Source organism: Arthroderma uncinatum (assembly GCF_011692745.1).
Source record: "Arthroderma uncinatum strain CBS 119779 chromosome Unknown scaffold1, whole genome shotgun sequence".
Lineage (NCBI taxonomy): Eukaryota > Fungi > Ascomycota > Eurotiomycetes > Onygenales > Arthrodermataceae > Arthroderma > Arthroderma uncinatum.
The window spans coordinates 1204222-1221358 of record NW_022983863.1 but is presented as its reverse complement, the minus strand read 5'-3'; the positions used below and the strand labels follow the sequence as shown (position 1 = coordinate 1221358).

At 52.8% G+C, this 17137-nt stretch overlaps 6 protein-coding genes across 6 annotated transcripts; 2 read left to right on the top strand and 4 right to left on the bottom strand.

Moving 5' to 3' along the window:
- Positions 1 to 171: 171 nt before the first annotated feature.
- Positions 172 to 2367, bottom strand: GIQ15_00371 (ATP-citrate synthase subunit 1; the record flags this gene model as incomplete). The annotated part of the gene is made up of 5 exons (XM_033547788.1): positions 172 to 605; positions 687 to 1782; positions 1833 to 2022; positions 2072 to 2188; positions 2240 to 2367. The coding sequence occupies 5 exons, from the start codon at positions 2365 to 2367 to the stop codon at positions 172 to 174; spliced, it is 1965 nt and encodes a 654-aa protein (XP_033408739.1).
- A 540-nt stretch (positions 2368 to 2907) lies between these two features.
- GIQ15_00370 (ATP-citrate synthase) lies at positions 2908 to 4412 on the top strand (the record flags this gene model as incomplete). Its single annotated transcript, XM_033547787.1, has 2 exons — positions 2908 to 3348; positions 3396 to 4412. The coding sequence occupies 2 exons, from the start codon at positions 2908 to 2910 to the stop codon at positions 4410 to 4412; spliced, it is 1458 nt and encodes a 485-aa protein (XP_033408738.1).
- Positions 4413 to 4583: 171 nt separating this feature from the next.
- On the bottom strand, positions 4584 to 7680 carry GIQ15_00369 (uncharacterized protein; the record flags this gene model as incomplete). The annotated part of the gene is made up of 7 exons (XM_033547786.1): positions 4584 to 5395; positions 5452 to 5703; positions 6074 to 6749; positions 6815 to 6867; positions 7027 to 7323; positions 7377 to 7515; positions 7597 to 7680. The coding sequence occupies 7 exons, from the start codon at positions 7678 to 7680 to the stop codon at positions 4584 to 4586; spliced, it is 2313 nt and encodes a 770-aa protein (XP_033408737.1).
- Positions 7681 to 11701: 4021 nt separating this feature from the next.
- GIQ15_00368 (uncharacterized protein) lies at positions 11702 to 12502 on the bottom strand (the record flags this gene model as incomplete). The annotated part of the gene is made up of 3 exons (XM_033547785.1): positions 11702 to 11851; positions 11944 to 12011; positions 12088 to 12502. 3 exons carry the CDS (start codon positions 12500 to 12502, stop codon positions 11702 to 11704), a joined length of 633 nt encoding a protein of 210 aa, XP_033408736.1.
- Positions 12503 to 12868: 366 nt separating this feature from the next.
- Positions 12869 to 14749, bottom strand: GIQ15_00367 (acetamidase; the record flags this gene model as incomplete). The annotated part of the gene is made up of 4 exons (XM_033547784.1): positions 12869 to 13107; positions 13193 to 13548; positions 13603 to 14399; positions 14477 to 14749. 4 exons carry the CDS (start codon positions 14747 to 14749, stop codon positions 12869 to 12871), a joined length of 1665 nt encoding a protein of 554 aa, XP_033408735.1.
- An 864-nt stretch (positions 14750 to 15613) lies between these two features.
- GIQ15_00366 (uncharacterized protein) lies at positions 15614 to 17031 on the top strand (the record flags this gene model as incomplete). The annotated part of the gene is made up of 2 exons (XM_033547783.1): positions 15614 to 15798; positions 15864 to 17031. 2 exons carry the CDS (start codon positions 15614 to 15616, stop codon positions 17029 to 17031), a joined length of 1353 nt encoding a protein of 450 aa, XP_033408734.1.
- Positions 17032 to 17137: the final 106 nt, after the last annotated feature.

Genomic DNA, 17137 nt, shown 5'->3' with positions numbered 1-17137 from the left:
TTACAGATACGTAGTAGTTACAGGTAAAATGCATGGATTACTGTGGATATGGGTGAAGAAAATGTAAACTATTAATTAATCATGGACTATTTTCGTATCGCAAGCAACCACGGCTCACCATCTATCACATCTATCGTCGTTCGATCGTCGTAAACCTCGTCAACGCGACGGTTAGATGCTAACCTCTACTCTGCCCTCGGCTCCCGGCCCGCCCTTGGACAGGGTTGGTAGGAGATAGGTGATGTCGTCCCAAGGATGTCTGTAGAGGCCGGTACGTAGACGCTTCTGGTCCAAGAAATGGGCGATCAGACCGATACTTCTGCCTAGGACGAAGAGGCCGTTGAGCACGCCCATGGAGAGGTAGTCTTCTGCCTCTTCGGGGGTGAAGGCGCCGCAGTTACGGATGAGGTCTACGAAGCAGACGGCGATGCAGCCGTCGACGTTGAGGATGAGGTTGTCCTTCTTGGAGGTGGTGACGGTCTCGACGGCGATGGCGTAGTCGAGGAGTTTGTGGGAGGGGAAGTTTTTGATGACATATTCCTTGACGAGCTCGACGCGGAGGTCAGGGTTGGAGCGGGACTTGACGCGGTGGCCAATTCCGGGAACTAAAAGGGTTAGCAGGGATACTTCGATATACGATGACCCGGGTATACGGATCGGCGGGACGGGTAATAAGGTTGACTTACTGAGCTTGTTTTCCTTGCGCATGGTATCGACAAAGTCTCTTGGGGAGAGACCCCTGTCGAACGCACGGGTGAACTCTTCAGCGGCGCCGTCGAGGGCACCTCCGAACCGCGATCCGATGGTCAAGAGACCGGAGACGAGGGCGGAGATGAGATCCTTGCCGGCACGGGTGGTGATGATGGTGTTCATGGCTCCGGAGACGGCGGGACCGTGGTCGGCAGTCAGCATGAGGACCATCTCGAGGAACTTGGAGGCATAGGGGGGCAGACGGCGACGGAACCAGAGCAGGGACATGACACCACCGATACCGATGTCCTCCTTGAAGACGTCCGAGATGGGCATGCCGGCGTAGAGCAGCTCCTGGCCACGGTCGTCGGAGATGGTGGAGATGAAGGCGGCCGGCTTACGGATAAGGCCGAGCTCCTGGGCCCAGGAGTAGTCGAGCGGGATCTTGGGCACGACGGGCTCCTTCTGTGGCTTGATGATCCCCTGCTTGACGAGCTTCTGGTAGACGGCAGAGAGGACATCGGGCAGGTCCTCGAAGGTGTCGGGGACGTGGATGCCGGCCGCACGCATGGACTTGTTCTTGGTGACGGCGGTCTCGAGGTCGGAGTTTGCAGAGGCACCGGCGTGGCCGAACTGGACTTCGGTCTTGAACATGCTGGCGCAGGTACCGATGGCCCAGGCGACGACGGGCTTGGTGATGACGCCGTTCTTGACGGCCTCGATGACGCGGTACTCCTCGACACCGCCGACCTCACCGAGCAGGAGGAGGATCTTGCACTCTGGGTTGGCCTGGTAGCGGAGCAGATGGTCGAGGAAAGTAGTTCCTGGGTACCTGTCACCGCCAATGGCGACACCCTCGCACACGCCGTCGGTGGTCTGGCAGACGATGTTGTTGAGCTCGTTGGACATGCCGCCGGACTTGGAGACGTAGCCGACGGAGCCCTTGCGGTAGAGCTTGGAGGCGACGATGTTGTCCATCATACCGCCAGTGTTGCCGATCTTGAACGCGCCGGGCTTGATGCCGCCCACCGTGGCCGGGCCGATGATCGTGACGCCCTTTTCCTTAGCCCTGACCATGATCTCTCTCGCTCTCTACTCACGTTAGCATATATCTCATTTATGTCGTATTGTTAATGACGTACCCGCTCTGGAACGCCCTCGGCGATGATGGCGATGGTCTTAATCTGGGGGTACTCCATGAGCTCCATGGTCGAGGTGTAGACGGAGCGGGAGGAGGCAAAGTTGACGACGGTATCGACGTCTGCGTGCTTGTCCATGGCCTTGGTGGCATCCTGGTACACCGGCAGCAGCGTCTCGCTCGTTCCCCAGTACCTGTCCGGTCAGTCTCTCTCTTTTTCTTTCTATATGGGGGTGAACGTACATCTTGCTGACGAACTGGCCGCCAAAGGTGTATATGATGGCGGCGACGGAGGGGGTCGACCGCTTGCAGATGAAGTCAAAGTCGAGCATCCCCTGGACCGCCCTCGGCTGCATTCCACTGCCAATCGTCAGTATAATATTCACATCTTTATCTTGGGTATATACGTACTAGACGAAGCATCTGGTCTTGTTGTGGAAGAGGTTGTGTTCGAGGGGGGTGAGCGGGCGGGAGGCTGCGGTGAAGCGGCGGATGTTGTCGTTGGCGGACAGGTTTCCGCTGGAGTCGGCGGCGCCCATTGCTTATAGAAGTACTGTAGTAATTGAGTATGTAGATGTAATTGTGTATGTGTAGAGTGTAGAGTAGAGTAGAGAAGAGAGTAGAGAGTAGAGTAGTGTTGGAGATAGAAGTTGGCGTGCTCGAGCTCCTTTTCAGGCGAAGAGAAGCGCGTCGGCTAGCCAGAAACAGCTAGGGCGCCCCAGTGAGTAGATGTAGAAGTAGATGTTGAAGATGAGGATGTTGAAGAGAAGAGATGAAGAAGAGACCAGGCTGAGTGTTGAGATATAGTAAGACGGAGACGGAGGATTAGAGAAAGGCCCGCGGTCGGATGGAATACTTATAGGAGGGAGCAGAGGGAGCAGAAGGAGTAGCAGGAAGAAGAAGAGTCGAGGGGCTAGCTCAACCTTCTGCCCAACGCTTCCCACCAGCTTCCCACCATACATACACTAATATCTACACCTACACCTACACCTACTTTAATATCTACCCTCTACCTACACCCTTATACCACCCTCTCCTCCCACAATTGATTGCAGCGACATAATTGAACTGATAATAAGATGTCTGCAAAGTCCATCTACGAGGCCGACGGCAAGGCCATCCTCAACTACCATCTCACCCGCGCCCCCGTCATCAAGCCCTCTCCTCTGGCCCCGGCAGCCTCCCACAACGCGCCCTCCAAGCTCGCCTCCCTCGACTTCCCGGCAGACGTCTCTGTAGAGGCCGTCCTCGACCAGGCAGAGGCTACCTACCCCTGGCTGCTCGTCAAGGACGCCCGCTTCGTCGCAAAGCCCGACCAGCTCATCAAGCGAAGGGGCAAGTCGGGCCTGCTCGCACTCAACAAGACATGGCCTGAGGCGAGGGCCTGGATAGCAGAGAGAGCCGGCAGAGAGCAGCAGGTAGAGTCCGTCGTGGGCGTACTCAGACACTTTCTCGTCGAGCCTTTTGTCCCTCACCCACAGGACACCGAGTACTACATCAACATCAACTCCGTCCGAGAGGTAGTCCCCCTATATCTCTTTATATGTGTGTGTGCTAACGAGAATAGGGAGACTGGATTCTGTTTACGCACGAAGGAGGAGTGGACGTGGGGGATGTCGATGCCAAAGCTGAGAAGCTGCTCGTCCCCGTCAACCTGAAGCAGTATCCCAGCAACGAGGAGATCGCGGCCGGCCTGCTCAGCAAGATCCCCAAGGGCATCCACAACGTGCTGGTCGACTTCATCACCCGCCTCTACGCCGTCTACGTCGACTGCCAGTTCACCTACCTCGAGATCAACCCCTTGGTCGTTATTCCTAATGCCTCCAAGACCTCTGCCACCGTCCACTTCCTCGACCTCGCCGCGAAGCTCGACCAGACCGCCGAGTTCGAGTGCGGCACCAAGTGGGCCATTGCTCGCTCCCCTGCTGCCCTCGGCGTCTCTGCCGCAGCCAATGCCTCGTCCAAGGTCACCGTCGACGCCGGCCCGCCCATGGAGTTCCCCGCCCCCTTTGGCCGCGAGATGACCAAGGAGGAGAAATACATCTCCGACATGGATGCAAAGACCGGTGCCTCCCTCAAGCTGACCGTCCTCAACGCCTCGGGCCGCATCTGGACCCTCGTCGCCGGTGGTGGTGCCTCCGTCGTCTACGCGGACGCCATCGCCTCGGCCGGCCACGTCTCCGAGCTCGCCAACTACGGTGAGTACTCTGGCGCTCCCACCGAGACCCAGACATACAACTACGCCCGCACCGTCCTCGACCTCATGCTCAGAGCACCCCTCAGACCAGAAGGAAAAGTTCTCTTCATCGGAGGCGGTATCGCCAACTTCACCAACGTAGCCACCACCTTCAAGGGCGTCATACGGGCCCTACGCGAGGTCGCTCCCGTCCTTGTTGAACATAAAGTGCAGATCTGGGTCAGGAGAGCTGGTCCAAATTACCAGGAGGGACTCAAGAACATCAAGGCCGTCGGAGAGGAGCTGCATCTGGATATGCACGTCTTTGGTCCAGAGATGCACGTCAGCGGCATCGTGCCTCTCGCTCTCAGCGGCAAGACCACCGACGTCAAGGAGTTTGGCGCTTAATCTTCACGATGCATGATACTAGACATAATCTATCTCTTCCCATTCTCAATTCTCATTCGTGTACTCATTCGTAGTACTCAATTCGTAGAAGTAGTACCAGTGCTTGTATAGTAGTACTAGTGCTTGTAGTAATATCAGAGCTTGTAGTAATAATACACCGAGTGCTAATAGCTATGCAACCCACCGCAGAATAGGAGGCGCGCGAGACGGCCACATCCTAAAGTGAACGAGATGCGCCTTTGCCCGCTCAGAACACGACCAGCCCCTTCTCTCCAGCTCCGCGGCCACATGGTCCACCATCCATCCGCACGACAGCAGGGTCAGCAGTAATCCAGTATTATCCACCCGGAGACAGATCATGATCAGATTATCCGGATGGTCGTCCGGGAGGTCGTCCTTTAGCCCCCTCTGCGTCATAGAATGTATCATCGTGCCAGTCGCATGGGTCGCCATGAAGGTAGGCAGCGTGAACAATTTACCCCTATATCTGAACCGAGAATCCAGCTTCCCACCAGAGTTAATCAGCGAGGCAAAGCTGAGTCGGTCCTCCTTTAGCATCGCCAGGGCAGCGGCTGTAGGATTGTCGATGTCGAGGTTATGGCCTGTGTGCTCTTCTAATAGCCATATTAGACCCATATGCCACCCTTGATCGACGGCGATGTACAGGCATGAATATCCCAGCTTGTCTCTCGCGCTGATGTTTGCGCCAGCCCGTACAAGCATCTGTGTGCATTTGTGGAACTGTCTTGCCACTGCTCGGGGAAGGAGGTCCATCACCGTCGCCCTGACTGCTGGGTGGTCGTAGGGGAGCTTCTTGACGTTCGATAGCCCGTTCGTATACATCGTTGCTGGATGGTTGCATTGGCGTAGATGCGTCAGGTTGATGTCTAGTGACTTCAACGCCCATTTTTCAGGGCAGTTGTCCAATATCGCGGCCATAGGCATGGATATCAGCGCGCCGCGGACAAGTGAATACCACGCTCCTATACCTGTCAGTCTGATGAATATCATCTAGATGAGTGAGCAGAGGTAGTCTCACGGTTAACGCCCATCAGCTTGACGACCTGGCCCCAGCTCTCTCGTGCTTGCGCCTCGCGGATATGTCGAGGTATTTCGGACAGGTCTTCCAGGAGAATTACTTCCTGGAAGATGCGATGGATGCAGTCCCATGGTAACGCTATCACGACGTCATTACGGCGAGGTTCGCCCGCGACGTTGATGGGGAAGGGAACGGTGGATGCAGTATATGCCTCTGGGAATGCATCGGTCGGGATGAGGGTCGGCATTTCGACTGAGATGGGTATGGTATTTCATTCTATGCATTGCATTGCATGTTGTAGTGAGCCATCGAGGCATGGTAGATATCATGGTAGCCATGGTAGATAGTCATGGTAGAGAGCAGGCGCAGGGCAGTTGTATCAGACGTTGTTGCTGATAGAAGCTTCATTCTACATAGTAGACAGCAGCATAGATAGTAGCATAGATAGCAATATAGACAGCAGTAGTAGACAACAGCAGCATGTACACAGTAGCATAGATAGGAGCAGAGATGCCGTGTCTTGATATGCATGATCCCGATATCGATATCAACGTCAGCATTCAACGCCGTGATACGTCTCATGCTGTACATCCTGCTGTACATCTGCTGTACGTTGCTGTACGCCCTGCTTCGTACCTGTACCGTTCATGCCGATCCATCTCAGCCGTCTGCACCGTCTGCACCGTCTGCAACGTCTGCAGGTATATCTTGCACGTCGCACGGCCTTCCAGCTCGCTGTTTGCGGCTTGCGGTGCGACGTGGATACGGTTGAATGTGTGAGATAGCTTGCAGATGCCAGCTTGTCTGTGCAGCTTGCAAAGGGAATATTTCAATAGCGACCGATCACTATGAAATCGTCTCGTTTCACGCCCGGTGGCTTTTCGTCTAGTGCCTCCACCGGCGAGCTGCAGCCAGTTTTGATAGCTTGCGACCTCGACCTCGCCTATCCAGACCGCCACGATCGGCTGCAGGTAATGTACACCCAAGTCAGAGTCGGTCAGCCCGAGTTCAGATGGCATACGTAAGTCGTATCTGCTGGCATCCTGGCCCAAACTATGGACGACAACGAGGAGGGCGTTTAAGACAATACGGAGTCTGTCTATCAGATAGAGCTCACGCGTGACTGGCGACCCGTCTTGGTTGATGTAACGTCTGTCCCAAGTATAGACATGGGTGGTTATATAAACCGTATGCGGAGAGTGGCCAGGGATACGAGCTCCCTGTTCCAAGTCAAGGTCCACCAAATCAAGTTCTTCTTCCAAGTCAAACTGGCATGATATTGATACTGTATATACAGGCTATTAATAGTTAAGTTGGGTTGGGCAAAAGAGAACCGTTTTTTCCCCCTTCCGAAACAACGAACAACGCACACGACAACGTTCACCATCCACCATGCATTAGTGCTCTTGATCTGGTCTTCAAAGTAGATTTATATTATTAAGTCGTCGATGCCCGGGTAGGACACGGGGGGGAATTTATCAAATAAAAGACATGAAAAAAAAATATTAATTGACACAGTTTAGGAGACCATTGTTTACAAGTAGGCAGCGAGGGCGAGGAGAGCAGCTCCCATACCGCCAACGTTGGCAGCGAGGCCGGAGGCAGCACCGGTGTAGATGGGGGTGGACTGGGTTGGGACACCGGTGTTGGTGAAGGTACCGGTGCCGGATGGGCCACCTGGAGCACCAGTGCCGGATGGGGAGCCAGTGCCAGTTGGGGCAGCAGTGGTGGATGGAGCTGGGGTGCTCTCAGTTGGGGAGGCAGTTGGGGCCTCGCTGGTGGAGGCAGGGGCGGAAGAGGACTCCTCAACTGGGGGGATAGAGATGGGGTTTCCAGCCTGAGAGCACTGCTTGACGACAGCCTTGGAGACAACTATAGAGATGTTAGAGCTGGTTCTCACAGAATAGGTATTTGAAGAAACTTACTGATCTGGTCCTCAATTGGGCAGGCAGCCTTGACGCAAGGAGTGATCTTGCCTGGGAGCTCTGGCTTGGAGCAGTGGCACTTGAAGTCGGTCAACTCGGAGCAGCCATCACCACCGAGGGCCTCAACGAAGCAGCTGAGCTATAGATTCCGTTAGTCGAATGTTTCCCCCTGGATTGCTGGCTTCAAAATCCATCATATCGGCTTCAATTGGCAACATACAGAGCATGGTGGGACGTCTGGGAGACCTTGGGCGGTGGCCACGGAGGCAGCAGCGAGGGCAACGACGGCTTGGGAGAACTTCATTTTGTCGGTAGTTGGAAGACAAGAAAGACTTGTATTAATGCGAGCGTAAACGACAGTTGAACGACGAAACGAGTGTCGAGATGTGTATTAATCGAGCTGAATCGGTGGATGCAGAGAGAAAGGGGAAAAAAGAAGGGAGAATAAGGCGGGGAGGAGGGTACTGCTTTATACCCACCGGCCAGCACCAAGGAAGGGAATTTGATGGAAAAAGCAACGAAAGGGCAAATTACAAAAAACAAGGGTTGATAGTCAGAACCCCGGCCTGGTTTCCTGTGGTTAGGGGGGAGGCTAGCTCCACACCCCACGCCCTCTGGTTCCTCGGCCAGGGAGAAGCTCAGGAAAAAGAGGGCCCTCTGCGGATGGATACATCCAGAACATTGGACGGACGGGCTGGGGGAAGGGGGAAAGCCTAGGAGTTAGGGCAGGCCGGGGGAGGGCAGGATGCATGGAATTACAAAAACATTTCACATGCCCCAGTCCTCGGGCTATACCGTGTATCCAGCAATACCAGGAACTGCGTTGCCGTCGAAAGGCAAAAAAGAAAGGAAAAGAAAAAGGAAAAAATAGCATTCCCTCGGTCGATCCTGCGTTGGCGGTGGTTGCGGTGGTGATGGCGATGGCGACTGATTGGTAAATGGTATTTTGCTGGTAAAGGTTGCGTTGCTTGGGTGGTTGCCGTCCTGTAAGCCGGAGGATGGGGACCGCGGTTACGGAGGACAGGCCTCTTGACTGTCTCGCAGGCTTTCCCTGGTGGAGAGTCGTCGTAACCCAAAGGTACGAGCAGATGCAATCATGCCAATGAGACACCTGGTTCCCTTGGGACCCCGAAGCTCGTTCTCTTAGCTTAGGGCGAAAAAAGGTACTCCGTTAGGAGTGGCGAACCGAGATCTGATCGTTTTGAAAAGGAGATGCAAGAAATATCAATTTAACCCTAGTCAAGCTTTTCCTCCCTCTCCTTTGCTCAATGTAGAGTATACGGAGTATACGGAGAACGGGAGTTACTGAGGTTGACTGCGAGAAGTCCCTTTCGTGCGAATGCCTGCTCAGCGAAGAACCCTGTAGGGAGCATGATATAGGGTTACGGGCGCATCGCTGCATCCCCCTGCGCTCTGTCAAAACTTCTCGAATATATGGAATGTCAGTAAATCTCGCTCTTGGCTTCTGGCGTTGGTGCTATCGTCGTTCCCCGGGGGCGATCCATGACTCTGTTTGTGGCGCTCGGCGCGTTTGACGGGGAGCAAGCAGCTACTCGAGAGTGGAGAGCTCCCAAGGCCTGGTGAATGTCATTGTTTATGCGAAATCTTTGGAGACTGGGATCATTGTCTCACGTCAGGTTCCACCCGGGGCGTCACTACCGGCCATAACTTCATCGTTGCAATGGATGTAGGAACTTAAACACGGAGTAGCCTCTATAATCGATGTTTATTTGTGGAGATCCTTGTAGGATGCGCGGCGTATTGTATCGTAATCCCTCTTGGGCTGCATATTCCCTTTTGACTCTGGGTTAACTCTGGCCCATTTAACTCTTTTGAGCGCTTTTGTTTATGACGGTGGTTGGACAAGTTGGATCGGGGCGGCCTTGACTCGAAAGCAACGCTTCGCTCTGTGATGGGTAGGCGTCGGATATACCCCAGACGACAGGCGGGCTACAAACCCTCTCGGGGCGTCCTTGGAGTGGGTAGGTATTCCCGAGGGCCGCCGCTTCTGTTGCCCTGGGTACGGAGTAATCGTAGGAATCGGAGGATGATTCGCCCAGCTTGCAAAATTCTCCCTTCCCGCCCAAAGGAGGAGGACGATCGGAGGCAGATCGATCCATGCATCCGTTTCTGGATCGATCAATTAATAGTAACGACTATGCCACCTGGACCGATGCCACATTGGAAGATCATGCTGGCTAGCTGTGCCACCGTCGTATCACCACGCTGAACCGATTCGGAGCGTTGACTATCGAAGCGGACCTCATCTTCCCATTATCGATAGCCCACTGGGGTATTTTTATCCCCTTCTCCTCTTTTATTTTTTTTCCTTTCCTTGCTTTCCTTTTTTAATTTTTGCAAGCAAGCTTGTACGGAATATTAACAGGGCTATTATTCAGCACGATCCATGTGTATCCTTGGCCGAATCATGATAGCCCCTTTGCTATAATATACCGATCCAAGGGCCCCTAGCTCGAGTTCAGGGAACAGCCTTTCCCAAAGAGGCGATGCTCCGTCGATAACGTCACAGGTAGTATCAGCCAGTGTCGGCAGAGTGCGTGGCGAGCGACGGGAAACGTCCAAGCCCCCCAGAGAGTGGCCATGATAACCGCGAGATGAGGTGGATGGATGGCTATGTATAAGTCGGGTAAGCTGCCTATAGGGAGCTCCGGTGTGACGATGTCATCCACGAGTCCACGATAGCGATGACGGATGTAGCATTTCACAGCCCCCGAGAGTTCGTGTTTGCTTTGCCTTAGCCGCAACGCATGTATGAGTTCTGTCAGTCCTGTCGTGGATGTTCATTAGCAGTTCCCTTTCTCCCGAGAGTGCATCGCATCCTCGTCGTCGCGCGCTTCCCACATGGCGTCCCAAGCTCGCTTCCAAAACAACTCGGTGTTTCGCGACGCTTTTCTACTCCTCTTGGCGGTATATAATGGCCTGTTCCGTTAGACGGGGAACTTGTGGCCGAGTGATGCTTTGCTTGGGCTCGGGGAAGCGATGCATGCCATGTCGTATCCCCGCAGCTCTCGACAGCTTATAGTAGATATCCCTGGCGTATATGAGCGATAAGTACGGGAAAGCGCACGATAAGACCTAGAATTATACAGTTGAACGGATACATGCTTCTCGCTTTAGACCATGTCGACTATGGCAGCTACTCTGGGTACTGTTTACTCGCCCTTCTCCGCCGGGCAGGAGACATGGCTCAAATGTAAGAAAAAGGGGCAGGCGACAGGGATTCCGAGGCAGATGTGAGTCTAGACACCGCTTGCTGAAGGCCCAAGGGATTCTTCACTTTCCTTCTCGCTGTGCTTTTTGACACCTCGGATATGAAGACGCCTAGGCTGGCGTCCAATTGGTGTACCTGCATGCGAGGATCCAGAAGGAACCCAGGGCTCATCCAAGGGGCTAGCACCAAAGAAAGCGAGAGAATTCGAAGAGACGAAGCTAATCTGGCGGCCCTGTTGCATTGCTTAACCAGAGTGTTTCTGTGTGCCAGGCTGTTGGTTGGTCGGTTGGTGGAAAGGGGCCCTGTATTGTCGGGTAGGGAATATGGGGTTATTGAACTCTGGCACAATACCACCGTCGTAACTATTGAGATTACTCCAGGGGTGGCTCGTCACATCCACATCCTTTACGATGCCTTGCATGACATGGCCGTGCAATGTAGGATCCCAAGGTCATGCCCACTCACACTTTCCCCTCGTCGGCGGGAAATAAAAAGGGGTGGCTGGGCCTGTCGAGGTTGCTGGCCCTTTGCCGCGTGCTAACGGGCCTTCTGGGGTATTTAGATATAGATATCCCGAGGATATTTTCCCCAGGTTTTGAGGAGCACTGACCGCATTTGTTCATTCATGTGAAGGAGCGGCCGGCCGAAAGACATCGAGATTGCGTTTTGTGGCCTTCGAGTCAGCTATACTGCCTCGCGCTGCATCCTCCAGTCCGGCTGAGTAGGACTGCGCGGTATTGCGATCTGCAGCTTCAGAGCTCTGACAATGCGAAACGATCCTTTAATTGGGCACGGGCTCACCGGAGGTTCGCTAACGCTATAGCCACGGCAAGTGTTGAAGAAAGAAGGCCTGTGAATGCAGGTGTTATGATAATGATGGATGGGTATTAAAATTGGTCAACCTCGTTCCCGACTATCAAGCCGCCGTCCAAAACGCCCGTGATCCAAAACCAAGAAAGCAGTTTAATCAACATCGGTCAATTTCCATCCAAGGGGAATGAACCAGAAAAAGAAAAAAGAAAGACATATCCGTCGCTCAGCAGGCAGCGGCAGCACATAGGGAATATATATCCAACAGAGGGTTGTTAGCACTTCATGATAGCAACTCATCTATATACGCCTTCTCACTGGCCCTCTCTCGTGTCTCCTCCTTGAGCAGAACCGCAAGAACCTCAAGTGGTGGGTTTAAACCCAGCATATGGGCCCGTCTCCAACGCTTTATCCGTGCGATTCCAATACAGGGCTGCGATTATTCAGTGATAGTCAGTCTCCTTTGTCAACTGCCAGGCGTCCGTCGTGCGTTGCATCGCTGCTGGTTGGGGAAGAGCCACTTACGCCATATTGGTTGCATAGGTCGAAGTGTCGTAGAATCCTCTCCTCCATGCTTATGTATTTCTGATGCACTGTAAAAGAGAAAACCCCGCCAAATGTCAGAACGTAGTTCAAACGAGTCCTCATTGCACCAAAGTGACCACTTACCTCGTGGTGCCGTCCGCTTATTCTCTTCCGCCCGCCAATAATTCTCCAAATCTCTTATTGTCAACGCTTCCGCTCGCTGGTCTTCCTTGGATTTTGGTTGCGCTGCTTCAGCCCTAGCCTGCTCTTCTACGACGGCGGTCGAAGTTGTTGACGCCGGAGTTGCCTCGGGCTCGGTGGTAGAATGGTCATCATGCGGTTTTGCTGCGGCTGCTGCTGCTGCTGCTGCTTCTGCCGGCGGTAGATGCGTGGGGAGAGATATTTCCTTGGGAGAGGGAGATGCCTTCTTAGATTCCTTTCCGGGTATCGATGCGCCTGAAAATGGCTTTGATATCTTTGCTTGAGTGCCGAATTGGAGAGTTGCTTGGTTGCTTCTGCGGGAGGCGCTGGAGTCTGCGGCTCTTCGGCGGGGCGCCATGATGAACGGTTTCTTGTTGAGATTAATTTGACCAGATGGCGAATTGAGTATGGGTACCTCTGCAGGCGATCGGCAGATTAGCAGTATGGTACGGGCGTTGGTAACTTGATGTTCGGCTGTGTGTATGTTGCTTGCAAGATCTCGCTGCCTGGCCGTTGACCAAAAGGTGGTTGTCCATGGCAACGGATTTCCTGATTGGGGCCAAGAGCTTACTCTTCAACATCATCAAGCACATAGCACATTCTAACCAGCTCGACATCGCATTACTCGCAGGTTGAGAATTCTCCTATATCTATAACTATACTCTACGCTAAACTACCTATAGTCTAGAGATGCTTTGAACCGAGATCTATCACTCTAGCCTCGTTAGTTGCGGTGTTGGAATTTAAGGATGCCCGCTACAACTTCGACCATTTCAATGACCTTCTCTTCCTCGAGTCTCCTCCCATACAATTGCAGGGAGACTGGTGCTCCATGATAGAAATCAGGGTCGTACTCATCCTGCATCCGCTGGTCCTGATCATTCAACGCCTTCCAGCTCGCATCTCTTTTCAGGTCGGTGGCCTTATCGGTGTAGGTAACAGGAAAGGTACAGGAAGGAAGGTCTGTATGATTTGAAGAGCGTGTAAGTAATTCCAGTTCCCAATGACATTATGGGTAACGATAAAGAAGGAGTGAAAGAGAGCATACCGAGGATATTACCGAACGCGGTGTATCCAGCATATTGGACCGTTTCGCCATATCCGAGACGAGACGCTGGAGCCACTGCGACTGGTGAGATGATACAGTCCATTGGGCCAGAGGCGTCTGTTTCGGTAGCCATCCACCTATCGAGGTATTGCTTCTGTAGGGAATTGCGTTTTATGATCATTTCGCTCAGTTTCACAGCGCTTAGTTCGTCAACCTTGCAGCTTGAGGAGCTTGACTCCATCGACTTGAAAAGGGGCTCGCCATGCTCCTGTAGGCGAGGAAGAATCTCCGAAGCTCCAAACACATGAAATGCCTCAAGAAGAAGTTTCAGCACCTCTACATGACCGGTAGGCGCCCTGGGAACATGGATTAGTATGTATAGGGCAACAGGCACCAGGGGGCATACTTACCACTCAAAGACATCATGACCAGCATCTTTCAATGCCTTGCCTACAATTTTAAGGGCCCGTTCAACCGGTGGATAGCACGTCATGGCCCCATCACTGTTTCCAAGTATTCCAATGCGCAGCTTTCGCCCCTTGGGTTGAATGACATCCTTTCTCCATGGCATAGGGATAAGTTTGGGGTCAGCGTTCCAAGGTGCACTTTGCTCAGATAATACCGACTCGCAGAACAATTTGACTGTCTCGAGAGAAGTTGCCATTGGGCCGCACACCGAGGGAACAAAGTCCTGGCCGGGGATAGCTGCTCGACCCCCCAATGTCGAAAAACGGCCAAATGATGGCTTCAAGCCGTAAAGGTGACAAAAAGCACTTGGTATACGGATACTGCCTCCAATATCCGTCCCAACTCCCAATGGCGATGCCTTCAACGCAATGAGAGCGCCCTCTCCGCCCGATGAACCACCAGGGGTCAACCCCTTATGGATTGGGTTTCGAGTTTCGCCCCAGACTCTGTTGTTTGTCTCCGCCATCAGCATCGCCGTGGGTACGTTTGTCTTGATGTAGAAAACGGCGCCTAGCTCGCGCAAACCTGTCACTATCACCGAATCCTTCTCCGTTGCCTCATTGGTATATGCAGCCATCCCGATAGAAGACGGGTGAGGAGCTGTCATAAAGTTGTCCTTCAACGAGACTGGCAATCCATGAAGTGGTCCGACAATGGAGCCGGTCTTCTGGAGATGATCATCGAGCTGTTTTGCACGTTCTAGCCCTTCTGTGAACAAGACCTCCGTGACACAATTGGTCTACATACACCAGTGTTTACGTTAACTTCAGCCATCACCACCAATATCTCAATGAAGGTGAGGATCATTGGCCATACCAGCTTTTGTGCAATGATGGCTGCCTTGCAGAAGGCCGTGGTTATCGTGACCGAAGACAGCCTCCCTTCCCTGATTTTCTCCAGGAGCTCCGTGGCATCCGTATTGACGATAGCCAGCTCGTCGGCAGCCAGCAGGCCGGATGTTTGCGGGTAAGACCTCAGGTCTTGTGGTAATTCGTCGTCCTTGATATCGGGGATTGACCAGAAGGCAGATATGGCATCATCCCTTCTCTTCCGTGCAATCGCCGATATCTCTTTATAAGATTGGCCCATGTTTGCTATCTTTCGAGGGATTTGCCCAACTTGTAGATCTTCTTATTTTCACGACCTCTACCTAGTGACATGCCACCACTTTATAAACCTCTGGGAAGCTCAGACAACTCGGCAAGAGATGATGCATCAACATGGCCAACTCAACCCCTCTCGACCTTTAGCCGGCAACGTAGCACATTAAGTTCTTTGCCGCGGTTTGCCTGGGATATAGTATAAAGAGCACCTATCTGATCGTCTTGGCTGGCTATCACTCCCCGCAGTATCCCCACAAAATGAATAAAGGAGATGTCTTCCAACCGAAGCGGACTCATGTATAAGGGCAGTGACTACGCCGTACTCCATTGTCTATCCAGTGCTCTGTACGGGAGTATAGGTATAAATTAGCTATCCAGAAAGCTTTCAGCCCAAGGTTTAAAATTGAAGCTGCAGCCAAGGTGAATCTCTTCTGGTTTATCTTGGGATCTCAGAGGGCTGCCGAGCTGAACTGCCGACCCTTGTTCAATCTCAAAAGCGTCGGCCGACTCGATAATCTGTCGGCACTGTGTAGCCACTCCATATATGTGTTTGCCCTTCATTCTCACCTTACTTAGATCTCACTTCGATGGACCTCGGGAAGAAAGAAGATTAGTCAGCTATATATGAGTCAGCTACTCCTTAGTAATCCCTTACTAAGTCTGCGTGTTTAAGTGGCGCGCGCTAGTTGACGCGTTTATTTCGCGTTTTGTTAAGAAAATGAATTTTTGGCGGTGGCTGGGATGAGATCGCATACCAACCACCGCAGCAGCAGGAACAAGTGATAATGGACAGCTGCACCCCGTTTCCCGTATCGTCGACGTTACATATCTCCTCAATTGATAGCCTAAGATGAGTCACAGGTCGATCGAGCAGGCACTTGCTGGCCTTCTCCCCGCATTGGCGGAGGAGCTGCCTCGCGAACTGGTGAACTTGGCATCGTCTCTCCTCACACAGTCTCGAAGTTCTGGTGCCAGCCTAAAACCGGAAATGGAAATTGCCAGGCCATATGCGTGTGCTGAAATTGCCTGCAAGAGGTAAAGCTGGCTCTGACGGCTCCCTACAGGCAAACGTTACGGAGGAGCTAACTTTGGACGTATAGGCTGTCAAGGATGTTGACGCTCCCCTCCCCTCTCAGCCGCCCACCATGTCCTCCCCGAGTATACAAAAAGCTCTATTCATACCTTGAGCAGTCCCTTTTGAGCTCCTCGGCTAGCTCAAAGCGTCAAGGCGCGGAGTCTCAACCGCCAAAACGAACCTCTGCCAGAATTCATAGCAAAGCTGCGGCTGCACCCCCGGCTTTACCTACTCCTACCGCCACATCATCGGCTATCTCTTCTCCCGGACAGGCTAAGAAACCAAATAGCCAACGGAATGTGGCCTCGAATTTGATGATGAGGAATGCATCAAGCAAAGAAGTACCTCAGTGGGCCATGGGCTCGATAAGAACTATATGCAAAACGATTCCTACCCTCAAGCTAGCCGATAAGATTGCTTCGTGCGACACATTTGCGATGGCTCTGCCGCCACACATATACTCAGGCCTCTGTTCGGTTATATCATTGATATCACCTTCGGAAGCACACCTAACCGAGAAGTGGAAGGACCTTGTAGCCCCTGTTTTATCCTACGGGAAAACAGGGAACGATCCTGCTGAACAGAAAGCAGCCCGAGACCGAATTTCCACCTTGATCATTGCTATCTACTTCATCGTGTACACACGTCGGCTTGGCATGGAATACGACGGCGAGAAACAAAACTATCCCAACGAGCCAATCGCGGAAATGAATGAAATGCACCTGGAAGAGACCGTAGGGAATGCGCTGGATAGCATCAACCTACCCCGAGCGGTAGATGGACAGGAAATATTTCAGATGGAGGTCCATGAATGGCTTATGATCATCCTGGATATGGGTTGGGCCATTGATCAGCAGTGGTTTGAGAATGTTCCCCTGCCAACAGCTCAGGAAATTGAGGCGCAGCGTCGGGATATTAAGGGCAGAAAGAGGGTTCTAGGTGATGAATCCGATCTCGAGGACGACGATGAAATAATGAGCCCTAGGAGAAAGATGCAAAGGAGCAGGGAGGCAGATGTTGGAAGAAGGCTGCTAAATGCCGAAGATCAATACGCCTATGGTAATACTCTACTACCTGGGCTCGGCACGATGATGCATCCCCAGGTTGATTGGCTGAGTGAGGACAAAAAGCATACCTTTGGAACTTGGAGAGATCGCATTATGGCTTGGATAGAACAGATCGAGATTGCCTAACGACTTCAGAATACCTTTTTTGTTCTTTTGAGCTTACGGCGTTATTTTTGGGTTGGTCCGGCTTTTTCTTTTTGGGACATACGAAGGAGCCTGCGAAACAGTCGTT